General features: G+C 41.0%; 2 protein-coding genes across 6 annotated transcripts; one reads left to right on the plus strand and one right to left on the minus strand.

Moving 5' to 3' along the window:
* The first annotated feature begins 755 nt into the window (after window positions 1-755).
* On the plus strand, window positions 756-9,612 carry LOC109539478 (proton-coupled amino acid transporter-like protein pathetic). Of its 5 annotated transcripts, XM_019907249.2 has the most exons (9): window positions 756-897; window positions 6,408-6,628; window positions 6,875-6,958; window positions 7,016-7,288; window positions 7,421-7,625; window positions 7,683-7,838; window positions 7,919-8,097; window positions 8,185-8,601; window positions 9,153-9,612. In XM_019907249.2, exons 2-8 carry the CDS (start codon window positions 6,537-6,539, stop codon window positions 8,594-8,596), a joined length of 1,401 nt encoding a protein of 466 aa, XP_019762808.1. In that variant the 5' UTR covers window positions 756-897; window positions 6,408-6,536; the 3' UTR covers window positions 8,597-8,601; window positions 9,153-9,612. The 5 variants fall into 5 exon arrangements, with proteins under 5 accessions (XP_019762808.1, XP_019762806.1, XP_019762804.1 ...); XM_019907247.2 differs by having other exon boundaries at window positions 757-897; window positions 8,185-9,612; XM_019907245.2 differs by lacking the exon at window positions 756-897 and adding an exon at window positions 3,049-3,146 and having other exon boundaries at window positions 8,185-9,612.
* Window positions 9,605-13,672, minus strand: LOC109539476 (WD repeat-containing protein 3). The gene is made up of 13 exons (XM_019907244.2): window positions 12,910-13,672; window positions 12,637-12,846; window positions 12,378-12,575; window positions 12,142-12,321; window positions 11,886-12,085; window positions 11,646-11,835; window positions 11,423-11,589; window positions 11,206-11,365; window positions 10,917-11,144; window positions 10,596-10,865; window positions 10,305-10,541; window positions 9,839-10,249; window positions 9,605-9,788 (listed from the first exon to the last, which is right to left on the minus strand). The coding sequence occupies exons 1-13, from the start codon at window positions 13,078-13,080 to the stop codon at window positions 9,624-9,626; spliced, it is 2,787 nt and encodes a 928-aa protein (XP_019762803.2). The 5' UTR covers window positions 13,081-13,672; the 3' UTR covers window positions 9,605-9,623.
* Between the last annotated feature and the right edge of the window lie 805 nt (window positions 13,673-14,477).

Raw genomic sequence — 14,477 nt, forward strand, 5'->3', positions numbered from 1 at the left:
AAACGCAGAGAAAAAAGGCTACTTGGAAATCCCTGAAAGCTGGAATAAATTCGAACTTCACCCTGATTTTTGGCGACATATCCAACATGAGTCTAATAAATCGTTTAGCATACGCCATATAGGGTTTTCTCCAAACATTTCTTGCGACAAAACCTGCTCATCTAGAGCTCTGAAATTTTAGGTTTGTAAGGAAAAGAGATTCATTTTAAATTCCTGAGAGTTTAAATTTATGTGCAATCTACACTGATTTTTGACAACATATCAAACATGAGTCTAATAAACCGTTTAACTTGAGTCATGTAACGTGTTCTTCAAAAGTTCCTTGCGACGAAATCAGCTCATCTAGAGCGCTGAAATTTTACGTTTGCAGAGAAAAAAGGTTTATTTTAAATCCCTGAAAGTTTCAATACATTCGGATATTGATATTAATTCTAGCTCTAACAATTGGTTCAGATGGCCGTACGAACGGCCTTTTGAACAGTTCTCCAGGAGCACAAAACCTTTAGAAGGCAATTTTTTTTAAATATGCAGGAAACCTAAAATTTAAATTTCCCATTTACCATCTAAATTCCACCATTCGAGTCCCAACCTCACCCCTTTGAAGGGTCCGAGCAACGCTCCAACAATATTTCATCAGATTTTTCATGACTCTTTTGCATCTCGCTCGCTCTGAGGGCAAATCAGCGTGCCATACCTGTCTAGCTGAAACTTTCAAGCGATTTGATTGGTCCAATTGATGAGAATATACACGAGGTCAGGTCCCGTACTATTCAGTGCTTTTACAGCTTGTTACAATACGGGTGACTACTTTGTCGGTAGGGCCGGCGTGGTTTGGCTTTTGAGGTTAAAACAGCCTTTACACTGTGCGGTTTGCGACCCCTTGGCGTCTATCATTCGGTAAGTGCATTTTAAGGGGTTTTTCTAAGTCCCAGATGGTCTTTAGTAGGTACATATGGGCTTTGCTCCCTCCCGTCTCCTGCAGAGGAATATCGATATTTTTAACGTAGCATGCTGTCAGTTGACAACCGCAGGATAGAATGCTGTTAAATGTACTCATAAATATTCAAAGAAATGTTTGATACACATCTTTTCAGGGGGGCATTTAGCGCTCTTTTAATTAAGTAATGGAAGAAATATTTTTGGTACTTGCAGTTTGCGCGTTTCTCTTGGGTTATCATTCTTGGGGACGCAGGTAACAGTGAAGAGGCCCTGCCACGTTCCACAATGACGTTTGGGTTTTTTTATTCATAGAAAACCGCGAATATCAAACTGGTCTAAATATTGCGTCATTTGAGAGTAGGATTCTGAAGCGGGATTCTATAAATGAGCACGTGAGATTGAGTAAAATTCAGGAAACTGCGATGATTAGACGAGTTTGTTTAATGATTCTAAGTGAATCAACGTAAATAGTTTAAGTTATTTTGGAAACGATGTTAAGAGGCCATTGAGCCAAGGCTTGGCGAGCTACTTCATTTGTTTGGCATGGTCTAGGTTCCAGGTGATATTTAAATGGACATTTTTCAAAAACTTCTTAGAAAAACCGCAATGTTTAAATAACACTATCAGTTCCCCAACTTGAAATGATGCAACATGCAAAAAAAACCGTTATTGACCCAATCCGGTGCGAAGGACCACTCTATTAATACCCCAAATTCAATATCTAATCCCCAGGTAGGTTGATCTTATCTATCTAATGTGATTCTTCAATCGCGTGCGTCCATTATGATGCAACATTGTTCAGACTTTCAACGCCAGCGTATAAATTTAAAACAGGCGGGCAGAGGCGTTGCACGTGGGGGGCACCATCCATCGATTGCAGCTACATACTTGCATGTGTAAACTAGACCATTCACAACTAGGCATTTTTCAACCGAGTAACTGGATCTCGCTGAGCTAAAATTATAATTGTAGTACGACGAAGCAATTTCATTGATTAGGAAATGGTGTTTCTGGCAAGGTTTTGCATTGTTGGCATACTCTACCAGCTCATAGACTCTTGAGCTTATTCACTCAGTTCTAAAGCCACTTGGATTTCATGCGATTATCAAATATTTTTTTATGCAACTGTCATTGAATTATAATGAGAATAATTGCTTATTTATAATGATTTGCAGCTTTCTACTTTAAAATTTGCCATTGAAAGTAATTCATCAAATGATTAGGCATATTGTGAATGAACACTATTATCTGCCTCGATTGAAAGAAGACATTACAGTTTGGAGCCCAGCTCTAGTTTCTTCACACCGATTGAGACCTAGCAAAAGTTTGCTGATGTTCTACGGGTTAATTGCGTTTTTCAGCCTCATTTGTATGCAGAAAAGTCCCATTTTACATCCAGTAAAGACTTGGTTTAAGAAATCAGTCGCATTCGCGGACACGCCATTAAATCGATCTCCATCTACGCTCATATTTTTTGTTGTTATTTTCTAGATTATGGCCCCCTAACTTTTCTTAATGCAGTTCGTTTTTTTCACCACTTTTCGCCAAAAACCTCATTTCCCCATAAACTGGCAATGTCATGCTAACGCGGCAGGTGATTAAATGTGTTGTCCCAAAAACCGCTTAAATCCAGTAAAGTTGCAGTCGAGTGCTCAAAAAATATATTTCTCACTGATAAGGAAATGGGGAAACTGTTCGATTGGCGGACTAGGGAAATAATTGCATTTGGCGCCGACACGTCATAAAATAAATTGCATAAGCCCGATAACGTTTTTGCCAGTTTGCACTGCACTTTGCTACTGGATTTACGCCTTGCGAAATAACAATTATTATTTATATCATGGGTTTTTTTACCACATGCTTGTATTGATGAAATAAATTTTTCAATTTAAGTCATTGAATCGCCCTGGTATTTTCCTAATAATCCATGGAGACCACCTGTTTCGGCGAATAGGACTTTGGTTACCGCCCGCTCGCTCCAATCCTTGTTATTACGTGGGTGAATCCAAAAGTTCTCGTTTGCGTTCATTCATTGACTGCTGACCCACTTCTTGTCCTTGCCATTCAAAAATAATTGATGCCGATAAGGTTTTGCAGGATGATTTGGCAAGATCATTAGAAAACTGGTTATCTGGTTGAGATATGGGATTATTTTGCTGTTTAGAGCAGTGTGTGTTTGCGTGCTTTGGTGCTTGAACTTTGGCTAGGTAAATATTACCATATGTGTGTGTGCAGTTTTGGAGAGTTTTTCAAAAAGAAGTGATGAATAAACCCATTAGACCGGCGATTTTCACGACCATAATTCGTCTGGCGTACGCATTATTCGGCTATTAGTAATTTCAATCTCTAATTGACCGCTGATTGGCAGTGATTTGATGGAATTAGAGGAATGTCTGGTTCAGGGTTTCATTTCAATTCCAACCGATATTTTTACGTTTTAGCTTCAATTTTCAGATGATGAATAATGTTTTTCAATGTTGAGCATTTGTAAACACTTGAGAAGAGTTCGGTACTTGAGGTCAATGCCAAAAATTTGAAAACAGCCCAAGTTTAAGAAAGGAAATAATTTTTTTGTTTCTACAGGGTGTTAATACAGGGGGAAATTCCTGATTCCGATAGACCACGGCTTCAAAGCCCGGAAAACATTCCTAAATGTAATTTAACCGGCCGTGAAAGCCTTCATAGTCTGACAGGGGGAAATTTTGAAATCTGAAGAAAAATTGGCGATTTATGATTTTTTCTGTTGCTGATGTTCTTGATTGGCTTAAGATCGGGACTGCTCGAATGTAAATAATTTTAAGTGCGTCGATTTTCGCTAGTTTTGAGTCTCGTCGGTTCGAATTCCAGTTTTCTGGACCTTTTGTGTTAAAACGATTCTTTAGCCTCGCACTAATTTTGGCAGCGATTTTTGAGAAAAGCCACTTCGAATGTTTGTTGCACTTTTTTGTCCAAAACTAGCTTAATCTTTATCTTTTTGACCAAAACTCAAAAACATTGAATGAACAAACGAATTTGTCTGTCGAAAGGTTGTTTTTACAGGGCGTGGGAATGCTGGTTTTCTGAGGGCCTGAATTTCAGCATGTTCTCCATTTTTTTAATCAAATTCCGGTTGTCTGGTTCTTTACCACTGAAAAGTCTCTAATGGCCCATATATTTTCAGTGGTTTTAGAAAACATCAGCTTTGATTGTGAGGCGGCTCTCTTTTGCTTGAAATGTTTCAAACCCCAATAGCTTCTTTTGCACAGAAAATCGAATGCTCAGCTCAATGCTATCTAAATTAAGGTCTTACAGGAACAGGATACTAATTAATACTCGTAATACTCAATTGCAAACATCGCATATTGGCTAAAAATGCCAAACAAACACTTGATCAATGTTATTTACTGGCAAAAGTATTGCAAATATTTGACGCAAACAAATTTTCTCAATTTGTTAACAATCGTAGATTATTTATCTAAATTGCAATTTCCGCAAGTTATCCACTGTTTTCGCTTTCAATAATCCGGCAAAATACTATCAAATAGGCTTTAAGGATTAATCACAGCAATTCACTAATCACGGTTAATCAGTGTAATAACAGTGAACTGCTTTATAAAGAAACAATCTTTAAACCCGGTTTTTTTATGTATGGTTTTGAAAACATTCTAGTTTACGTTAAAACCCAATAGCTGAAAACATCAATGTTAATTTTGCTGAATTTACTCACTCACGCATTCAGCGAATGCACATGGCGCTTTAAAAATAAACAAATTAGTTGCACTATTAATAACATTACGATGAAAACCGTCCTCGTACTTGGCCAATAGCATAATTTTCAACAATGAATTAACAATTTGCACACAATAATAATTGGCACCTTTATTGTGCAATTTAATGTTTTTCTATTCTCGATTGTTATCAAAATAGCATTGAATTCGGGAGATGTTTCGCAAGCATTAATGACTTGCATCTTGAGGAGTGGTGCTTCAAGAATATCAAACAAACAGTCGGTTAGAGTACAAACAAATGCTGGGAATATTAAACACAATAGACGAAATTGCCCTGTTTACCGGTTGAAAAGCATGCAAAGAAAGGACAGTTTAGTGAATTGTTGTGGCTTATTAGGAAGTGCGCTATTGCGATGATAAAAGCACAGTTTCCTAGAATTGTGGGAGTTCTATTCGAGGCAATAAATAGTAATATTTCAGAACGTCGATTTTTATATAGGTAGGTATAAAGTGTACATAACCCAGTAACATGGTTGCTTGTCATCCAATCATGTGGTTTCATTTCAAAAAGCCTTGAAGCCGATATCGGGTCGATGATAACCAAATGGTCCTATGCAGTTTTATGTGCAATGACTTTAAAATTTCCCAGTAATCAAATTATTAAGTTTTGTTGCTCATTTGAATTTGGCGTTTTGAAATCTACAAGCCAAGTCACCTAATCACTATGGAAACATACATTAGTTTGGCGGTTGCTTGGCAACAAGAACGCGGCAAATTCAAAATTTGAACCTTTTGCAAGTGAAGATATTAACCCAAATCGGTTCAAAGTGTTATTGTAATTGAAGAATACTGATAAGAAATGCGGAGACAATTTGTAGGATTGTATGACGCATTTGTTCATTTAATATTGTTATAATTAACGGCCTCCCAGCAAAGACGTTTAATTTTAGCTGACCGGTTACCCGATAAACAGTAGTTTTGCATTTAATGTCAAGATTTTAGTGTGAAAGTGTGATTTTTCGGTTTTTAGGTGCGCAACAAATTGCAGGTTTTATTTAAGTAAGTTACTAATTCGGTCCGTTTAGCGTCTCTCGAGTTTATTAAACTCGATTAGCAGTCAACAAGTGGCTGGAAAATGTTCAAAAATTCCATGATAAATGTGCGCAATTTGGGAAATTATTTTAAGCCAAGTTTTTCAAATTCACCAAACATTTCCGATGTGTTTCTGTGGCTCCGTAATGTTAGGTTTTGGTAAAATCCCGAAAAAAAAATTACCAAGCTGATGAGTTTTTCGCACTTTTAGGCCGTGGGGCAAAGCATTTCTTCGTCACGTAAACGTTGAGCGTTAAACTAGTTTTTGAATCTGAAGCATTTGGAGAAAAAATTGCCCCGAACCCGCGTTTTTAATTTGTTGTGAGCAGCTTCTAATCTCAAATAGAGGAGTAGTTAATCCAGAAAATGCCACAGAAGTGAACTTTGAAAAAGCCTCAAATAACTTCTTAAAATCGAGGAATTTCACCCTACGGCATCGCGATCGACTAATTTATAGCACTTTTGCTGAGAACGCTTGAATAAATCGATAATCCCTGATTGAAATTAGAACATTTGTGTCCAAGGTTTTCGTTAAAATTCACCAGCTCTCTATAAGCAGCGCTTATATAAAGACTCTTGGCATTACTTAAAGTGCGACGTTATTTTTATAAGTAGCGAATATTGACTTTTAGTGTTTCCTGCGGCATTAACGGTTCTTGTTTGTTTCAGGACTTTGTAGTCAGTACATACGAAGCGACTCATTATAATAGTTGATTTACGGAGTAAAAAGTGTGTGCCGTGACAGTTACGTGGTAGGCGAGCGAACAATTTCTGGGAAGAGGATTTTCTGAATTCGAGATGGATACTGAAAAAAGCCCCCAAAATGGAACCGTCACTGAGTTGGAGACTTTTCTGCCCAAAGACAACTCAGAAGCGAACGGAGTCACAAAGTTAGTAACATCAGCTCGTGGAGCTGGCTTGTTGTGTTTGATTTAAGTGTTTTTTTGTAGCCGAATCCGATACGATTCCTGTGGGTATTTAGAATTCCCTTTGATTAGAATATTAGCGAGTAATAAGAACTTTTTTGATTTGGCACAGGTTGAACAGCAAGTAGCTTTCTTTAATCAGCATTAGACATTACTATGCATGGATCTGTTTTGCCATTACAAGCGCTTATCCAACTTGCTCTATTTCAGGTACAAGGTTAAGGGCGACGACTTCGAGGCTCTTAACTATGAATTCGACCCTTTCAAGGCCCGCCAACTGGAACACCCAGTATCGTAAGTTGTACTTTATTAACCACCAAGTTGAGAAAATTCAAGTTTTTTTGCGTTCAGAAACATGGATACTCTCACGCACTTGCTCAAGGCCTCACTGGGAACTGGCATCTTGTCCATGCCTGCAGCCTTCAAGGCCTCAGGGTTGGTCATGGGAATTTTCTCCACCATTCTGGTCTCGGCCATCTGCACGCATTGCTCCTACATTCTAGTGGTTTGCGCCCATGAGCTCTACAGAAGATCGGGCAAGACTCAGATGAGCTTTTCTGATGTTGCGGAGCAAGCCTGCAGGAATGGACCGAAGTGGGCTCATAAACTCGCGGTACCAGCAAGGTAACTTATCAATTTTAACTTCTTTGGCAAGCTGAAAGGGCGCATGTTCTCACAGTTAAAATGCTTGTAAAATTAACTTTGTTAAATTAACAAACTCAACACTCTGTTACTTCAATATTTTCTTGATTTTAGATTAATTGTGTTGATTGGAATCTTTATAACGTATTTCTTCACCTGCTCGTGCTACTGCGTCATCATAGCCAAGAACATGAACTATGTACTCGAACACTATTTGCACTATGAGGTCAACATTCGGATGTTGATCGCGATGCTTCTGATACCGCTGATTCTTCTGGCCTACGTTCCGAACCTCAAATATCTGGCTCCCTTTTCCATGGTGAGAACACGCGGGTAGTCCAACCGAAAGGGCGAAAACTGAAGGTTTCATTTGCAGGTTGCAAACGGCTGCATGGCAGTGGGTCTGGGAATCACTTTCTACTACTTGGTCGCTGACATCCCACCAATCAGCGATAGGCCGCTGGTCGCGAATATTTCCACTCTGCCAATTTCCGCCAGTATTACCATGTTTGCAATTGAGGCCATTGGAGTCGTAAGTTGTATATTTACTTTCATAGAGAATATTTGGTGAACTATACTGGATCCACCGATTTTGACTCTTCTTGTCTTCAGGTTATGCCATTGGAGAACCACATGGCTTCGCCTCAGAGCTTTACTGGACTATGCGGCGTGCTGAACCAAGGAATGTCTTTCGTCACCCTCATCTACGTTCTCCTGGGCTTCTTTGGCTATTTGCGCTATGGGGATGCAACCGAAGGTTCTATTACCTACAATCTACCTGAGGATGCCATGTAAGTTGCACTACTGTTGCTCTAACAGTCTGGCTCCAAAAATTGATGCTTCGACTTCCTATAATGTATTCATATTTTCTTTTGCAGACCAGCTCAAATAGTCAACATCCTGATTGCAATCGCCGTTTTCTGCACCTTTGGATTGCAATTCTATGTCTGCTTAGATATCGGCTGGAACGGACTAAAAGACAAATGCACAAAACACCCAGTACTAGGCCAGTATATGATGCGAACTGCTATGGTCATTATTTGCGTGGCAATTGCGATTGCGGTGCCCACAATCATCCCGTTCGTCTCCCTTATTGGTGCGTTCTGCTTCTCGATTCTTGGTCTTATTGTGCCTGTGGGCATCGAAATAATCACCTTTTGGGGCAAAGGATTCGGCGCCTACAACTGGAAGATCGTTAAGGATGCGGTAGTGGTGGTGGTTGCCATTTTGGCTTTTATTTTTGGCTCGAAAATGGCCATCCAGGATATTGTCGAACTGTATCGGAAATGATTAAGGTAATTTCCGGTCTTAGGTACTTTGATTTGATGAGTGCGTTTAGGTTTAAATGAAACTTCAAAAGTTCCTGCAGTTACAGTTTTTGGAACCCTCCAACTGTAAACGATTAATTCCATTTTTTTTTTAACTTTAAGTCCATTAAGTAGGTCGACCGTTTTAAACATTAGCGATCGCCGGGCGAATGACCCAGATTAACTTCACCTGGATAATGGCTGTGATTTATTTAGATAAGCCTCGATCTAAGTGCCTGTAGTCCAAAACTCCTGAATGGGTTGATTTCTTGATCATCATGCGAACGAGGTGATTTATCTGGGACCTTCTCACTTTGATGCGCATCTCGATATTTTAAATTCTGGACCAAATTCTCTTCGAATATCTCCTCCCAATCTAAGTGCCTTGTTGGGCAGGATGTGCAGTGGGCGTTGTATAAGCTAGTTGGGTGAAACAGGGTTTAGTTTTTAGTTTCATTGTAACTGCACTTCATAGGACGGATCAAAATAACACATTTTTAAGTAAATCAATCAAGACTTGATTTAGAACTTATTTTCAGTTATTTTGTGCCACCCTGCATGCGTTAGCTCTCTATCCACACCAGTTATGGATGGGACTCATTCACAGTTCATTTGTTGAACGGCGCAGTTCTGATGTTAAAAAATACCATATAAAGGCGCCTAAAGCACCGATAGTTTATCGTTATTAAGTAAATTGGCCAAGCAAGATTCAAATGCATTTATTGGCATATCAAGGCCAGCATTTTGGAGTGATGTTTTCACTATTGACCGAAATTGCCCAGAAACAAATTAGCGTTATTAAAAAAATGCCTGATTACTTCAGTTGGTGCTGGGCATCCGAAAACAGGCGTATTTAATTATTTAGTCTACTTTTTACACAGCCGTACAATTTATTGTTAACAGCCGACTTACCAACGAATCACTTGAACCGGTGGTGATAAACTCAATCTACATGTTTTTGGATACATTTTTTTAGTAATAATAAACCATATTTATCAATTTTGATTTATTTATATCGTGTTCACAGCCATGATCGTCCTTTTGATCTTCTCTCGCTTCTTGCGCCTTTTGGCGTTCTGCTCCCTTGTCGCGTCGCGGAAAAGCTGGATCCCTTCCCGAGCTTCCAACTCACCTTGCACCGACAATAGCCCAACCATATTATATCCCACTAAGTCCTAAAGTTACCCATTAATTTCTGCTTCGGTTTCCAACAGCCGAAACTTACCCTGAGTTCTCCCACTTTCTCCTTCATCGTTTTTTCCAGCAGCTCCAAAGTGGGAAGGAGCAGTTTGTTGGCCACTAATGGGGCGTGATGAAGCCTCATTAGGAAAAGAGCAACTTTGCAGCCCATCTCTATGCAGTCGCCTCTGGCGATTAAAGCGGGTAGCATTGTGAGCACTTTGCAGACGTGGACGAATGGGAGAATCAGCAAGCCCTCTTCGAGGTCGCTAGCTCGGATTCGCTTAATAGTCTCCAGTAGAAAGTCTTCAGGGGTTTTAACATTGAAAGCCTGCATCAAAAGTGGAATCGCCGGAACAGGAAGCGGTTTAGAAGACCCCGCTTGCAGCGCCGCGTGTTCATCTAGTTCTTCTTGATACTTTTCACTGACTTCCAAACATTCCAGGATACTTTCCGCCTGCAAAACCAGCAACATTGACAGCATCTTTAAAGTAATTTTTTAATATTCTTACAGCTCTTTCGCTGCCGATGGTCCGCTTGCTGGGCAGATTCAGTGCTGAGTGTCCAGGCACTACAGTCTTTTCCGCCACTGCCTCCTCCTGCTGTTCCCGCTCTTCTTCCTGCTCATCCTGCAGAACCACTAGTTGATCGGAGCGTTCGTACAACCGCAGGACTTTGTCCGAGCCGCAAGAGACCACATACTGACCATTGGGGCTTACTGCCAAGGAATGCGCCTCGCCTGCATGCCCCTAGAGTAATCCCAATTACCCAATCCGGATTTAGTCTGATTCCTGGTAATTTACCTGCACAGTGACGATTTTGTGGTACTTATCCGCGTCCCATTCCTTAATAGAGCCATCCTTTCCGCATGTGAAGAAATAGTGGGTGTTTGGCACGAACTGCAGGCCCATAACAGAATCGTCATGAGCGAAAATGCTTTTGTGGCAGTCGCCGAAATCCATGCCCCAAATTTTGATGTTTCTGTCGCCCGAGCCAGTGGCGATCAGTCGGGAGTCGCTTGAAATGTCCATGCAGTAAACCGGCATTTTGTGGCCATACAAAGACAGGTAAAACTGCAAATTTTCATTGGTAAATCGAGCAGAGCTGTGAGCCTTTTGGGGTACCTTGAAAGAGTCGGAGAAGAATATTTTCACTGTGGAATCCAACAGGGCAACCGCGATAAACTTGGAGTCTGGCGAAAGTTTCACGCAGAGAACACCTTCCTCTAGTTTAAGAGTCCGGTTGTGGACTAGCGAGAGAACTTTCACTTTGGATTCGCTTTGTTGGTCCACGATCAGTTCAAATTGCCAAAATTTCACTGTTTGGTCGCCGCCGCCAGTCACGCATCCTCTCTGCAATTGAACGCATTCCCATACGAACACCTGGTACGGATATCGCAAGTTTTTTACTTACCAAGTCGGGGGTAAGGCAGATGGTTCGCAAGTCTTTGCTGTGAGCGACTATTTCCTCCAAAACGTCTCCGGCCGCCACATCGACGATAACAAGCTTGCCGTCTCTTAAGCCTGCCAAAACGTGTCGATCTCCAGGTACAAAAACCACTGATTGAACAAATCTAGAAAAAACATGAGTTTTTTGTTCACGATACATTGATACTTGTTTGAAAGCTTACCCAACATCTATAGTACGCAAACATGTTTGCGAGGGTCTGTTCCACATTCGCAGGGTATCGTCGCTTCCAGACACAATGGCCAGATTATCGCTGCTGAAGGCCACAGCTCGGACCTGAGAGTGATGGCCTTTCTTGACAATTTCCCTTAAGCAGTTGGGTTCGGCGTCCTACTTGAATAGTTTATAAACCTCCACTGCGCAAAAAATCCGCATTGAATGTTTACCTTTACTGAAGTCATCAGAGTGAAAAGTTTTACGCAGTTGTCGCGATAGTTCAGGGCGACTCTCAGTTCGCCACCGTTCCCCAACACCAAGTCCAAGTTAGTGGTCGGGCCTGATGCTTTGATTGGTTTGAGGCGCTTGATTTGATCAGCCAGACCCGTATTTGCCTCAAGTTCCTCTGGCGCTCCCTGTCTGTGGAAAATTTGGTTACACCCGATTAAAACCGTTGGTCAAGTCCTTACTTGTTCTTCTTGCGCTGCTTTTTCAGTCGCTTCTTCTGGCGCAATTGAGCCTCATCTTCGGTGCAGAAATAGAACAACTCGACCATCTTATCAGTGCCGTGGCATCCGAGAACTTGGCCAGTTGAGTCGCTCGTTAGAGCAACTACTCGACTCTTGGAGCCTCTGAAGACTGAACCCGCCTTGATGCATTGAAGTGGGTGCTGAGGAGGTGAAAACCTTCGTTTAAACAGGTTTAGATTTTCTGCTGGTGACTTACTGTAGTAGAATCATCTCCTTCCTCTAAAGTGACCAGCTCCAGGGTGGCAGTCATATGCTCTAAAGGGTCAATACTTTCGTTGTACAAGTCGCGCGTGGTTAGCTTGAAAACGCGTAGCTCATAGTCCCCACAGCCCGTCACCAAGTATTCGTCGTTTTTCATAAGCGCAAATCCCCAAACCTGGAATCCAAATAAGTTAATGCCCGATGTTTCAGTCAACTGAACTGGGCACTAACCTCCGTTCTATGGCCAGTCAAGGTTTTAAAACAGTGCTGCGTACTCAAGTCCCAGAACTTCACAAAAGTGTCCTTTGAGCTGGAAATGAGCACGTCTTGCTTGTCCATGAAGGTCACTTTGGTTATGGGGCCCTTGTGGCCTTGTAACCTGCACAAGCCGCTTTCTGTCACTATGTCCCATACTATAACGTCTGTGTCCTGAAATTTTTCGGCGTTTACTTAGGAGATTTTTTCGAGAATTAATTGACTGATCAATTACCCGGCTTCCTGAGGCCAGTCTATGCCCCTGATTGTCGTACATTAAGGTCGTGACTTCGGAGCGATGTCCCGAAAATACACTGACCACTTCAACGGTTTTCAGGTCATAGATCTGCACATTTCCATCCGAATATCCTGCTGCCAAGTGCCGGTTGTTCGGGCTGGCACACAATGCCGTTACTACGGCTTTTTCCCCTGGCAAAACCTGGGCCTGAAAAAAAACAGATCCAATATTCACTGGCCAACTATGTTGGTTGCCAATTTAATTTGGTACCTTCTCTCCTAATCTCAGGTCCCAAATCAAAATGTGCTCTGCAGCTCCTACGGCGACAAACCGCCCAATTTGGCCCTGCAGCGTGAGGAAAACCACGTTGCAATTGGCACTGCTTATAATGTTGAAGTTGCCCGCAGGCACGTAACGCAAATAGTCTTTTGTGAGCCCCATTTCGGATCCTTAAAGCGCACACTAAAACACGATGTTGTGTATACTAAAAATGCGGTTAGAGCCATAGAACTGTGGCGAACTCTAGCCGCCACTTCTCAACTAGCAGCTCCAACCGAAACGCCACCTATATCTCACCGTATAATATCTGTGGCGTTTCGATTCAAATGGAACTCCACAAAATATCCCCTGGAGTATGTTCTGTGTATGGCGCGCGTTGAAGCACCATGCGTTTCGTCCCGGGCCTACCTATTGGACTCGTCAGTAAAGGCCGAGTCACATCTATTCGATCCGACTCCGATCAGAGAGAACCTTCCGTCGATGACCAAATAATCGGATCGGAAAGGGGAAGCCACACATGTCATACACGTTTCAGTTTCCGTTCCGATTTTTGTACGAGTGCAAATCACAGATTATCAAACTATTCCTAAGACTAAGTCCAAATGTATTAATTGGCTTTACCGTTTTTCACGTTTTTCATACAGACACTCGGATGGTTTACTTTGAATATCGAAAACTGAAAGCCGAACTAGATATAAGACTTTTGCTTTATGTTCTTAGGCTCTTTTAGGAAACTATAGCTTGCCGAATTAAGCCAAACTAACGTGATATTTAAAAATGCTTTAACGTGACAAAAAGACTAGTAGCAAACTAATTGTGCGATTATATTTGTTTTCCACTCGTATTTCCGGTCCATATGTTAGTTATTAAAAATTTATTGCCAAAAATTCAATGCGATGCGATTTTTGTCTTTTTGTTTATAATATTATATAATAATGGAGTAATCGGAATGCCCAACGAGATGATTTGTATAGAATAAAAATGTCTACAAAATGAGGGGTTGAATTAAAACATTAAAACCTGAAGTAGTAAATAAATTTCCATGAACAGTTTACAATGTACACTTTAGTAGTTATTTTTCCAATATTCCTTGCCAGAGTCCTTACATACAGTTGCTGTGTAAACAATAATATAAATTAATACTTGCGACGAATCATGTGCATTATTAATAATTGAGTTTGTTTCCTATCAGTAAAATTCTGTAAGCCCAATCAAAATATTTAAATATCTACAGCTTACTTTGTCCATTAAAAACCAAATGCATCACTGACGCAACCTAAAATGCGGACCGTTTTTCCTTCCGACAATCGGATAGCAAATACCCATCGAATAGCCAGCAAAATCGAAACATGCTCTCAGATCGGAGTCGGATCGGATAGATGTAACCCGGCCTTAAGGCGTAGGTAGGCCTTGCCTTAGACGCCGGATACGGAACATAGGTTGGAAGTTCTAATTGGAATAGTAGTAATCACAGATCACAGGGGTACTCTGTAATCTGTGGTAGCAATTAGCATGCACATAGAAGTAAGGTGTAAATTAATAAGATGCCCATGCTAGCA

Source organism: Dendroctonus ponderosae, unplaced genomic scaffold, assembly GCF_020466585.1.
Source record: "Dendroctonus ponderosae isolate FM_Combo_2020 unplaced genomic scaffold, Dpon_F_20191213v2 Dpon_F_20191213_8, whole genome shotgun sequence".
NCBI classification, from domain to species: domain Eukaryota; kingdom Metazoa; phylum Arthropoda; class Insecta; order Coleoptera; family Curculionidae; genus Dendroctonus; species Dendroctonus ponderosae.

What these genes read in the sequence shown, in the direction of transcription:
- LOC109539478 (XM_019907249.2), top strand. Translation starts at nt 6,537, where the DNA reads ATGGATACTGAAAAAAGCCCCCAAAATGGAACCGTCACTGAGTTGGAG. An exon ending in ATCTGGCTCCCTTTTCCATG is followed by an intron (nt 7,626 to 7,682) that starts GTGAGAACACGC and finishes TTTCATTTGCAG; the next exon opens with GTTGCAAACGGCTGCATGGC. An exon ending in CAATTGAGGCCATTGGAGTC is followed by an intron (nt 7,839 to 7,918) that starts GTAAGTTGTATA and finishes TCTTGTCTTCAG; the next exon opens with GTTATGCCATTGGAGAACCA.
- LOC109539476 (XM_019907244.2), bottom strand. Translation starts at nt 13,080, where the DNA reads ATGGGGCTCACAAAAGACTATTTGCGTTACGTGCCTGCGGGCAACTTC. An exon ending in TCTGCCTTACCCCCGACTTG is followed by an intron (nt 11,145 to 11,205) that starts GTAAGTAAAAAA and finishes GTTCAATTGCAG; the next exon opens with AGAGGATGCGTGACTGGCGG. An exon ending in AGAAAGTGGGAGAACTCAGG is followed by an intron (nt 9,789 to 9,838) that starts GTAAGTTTCGGC and finishes GGGTAACTTTAG; the next exon opens with GACTTAGTGGGATATAATAT.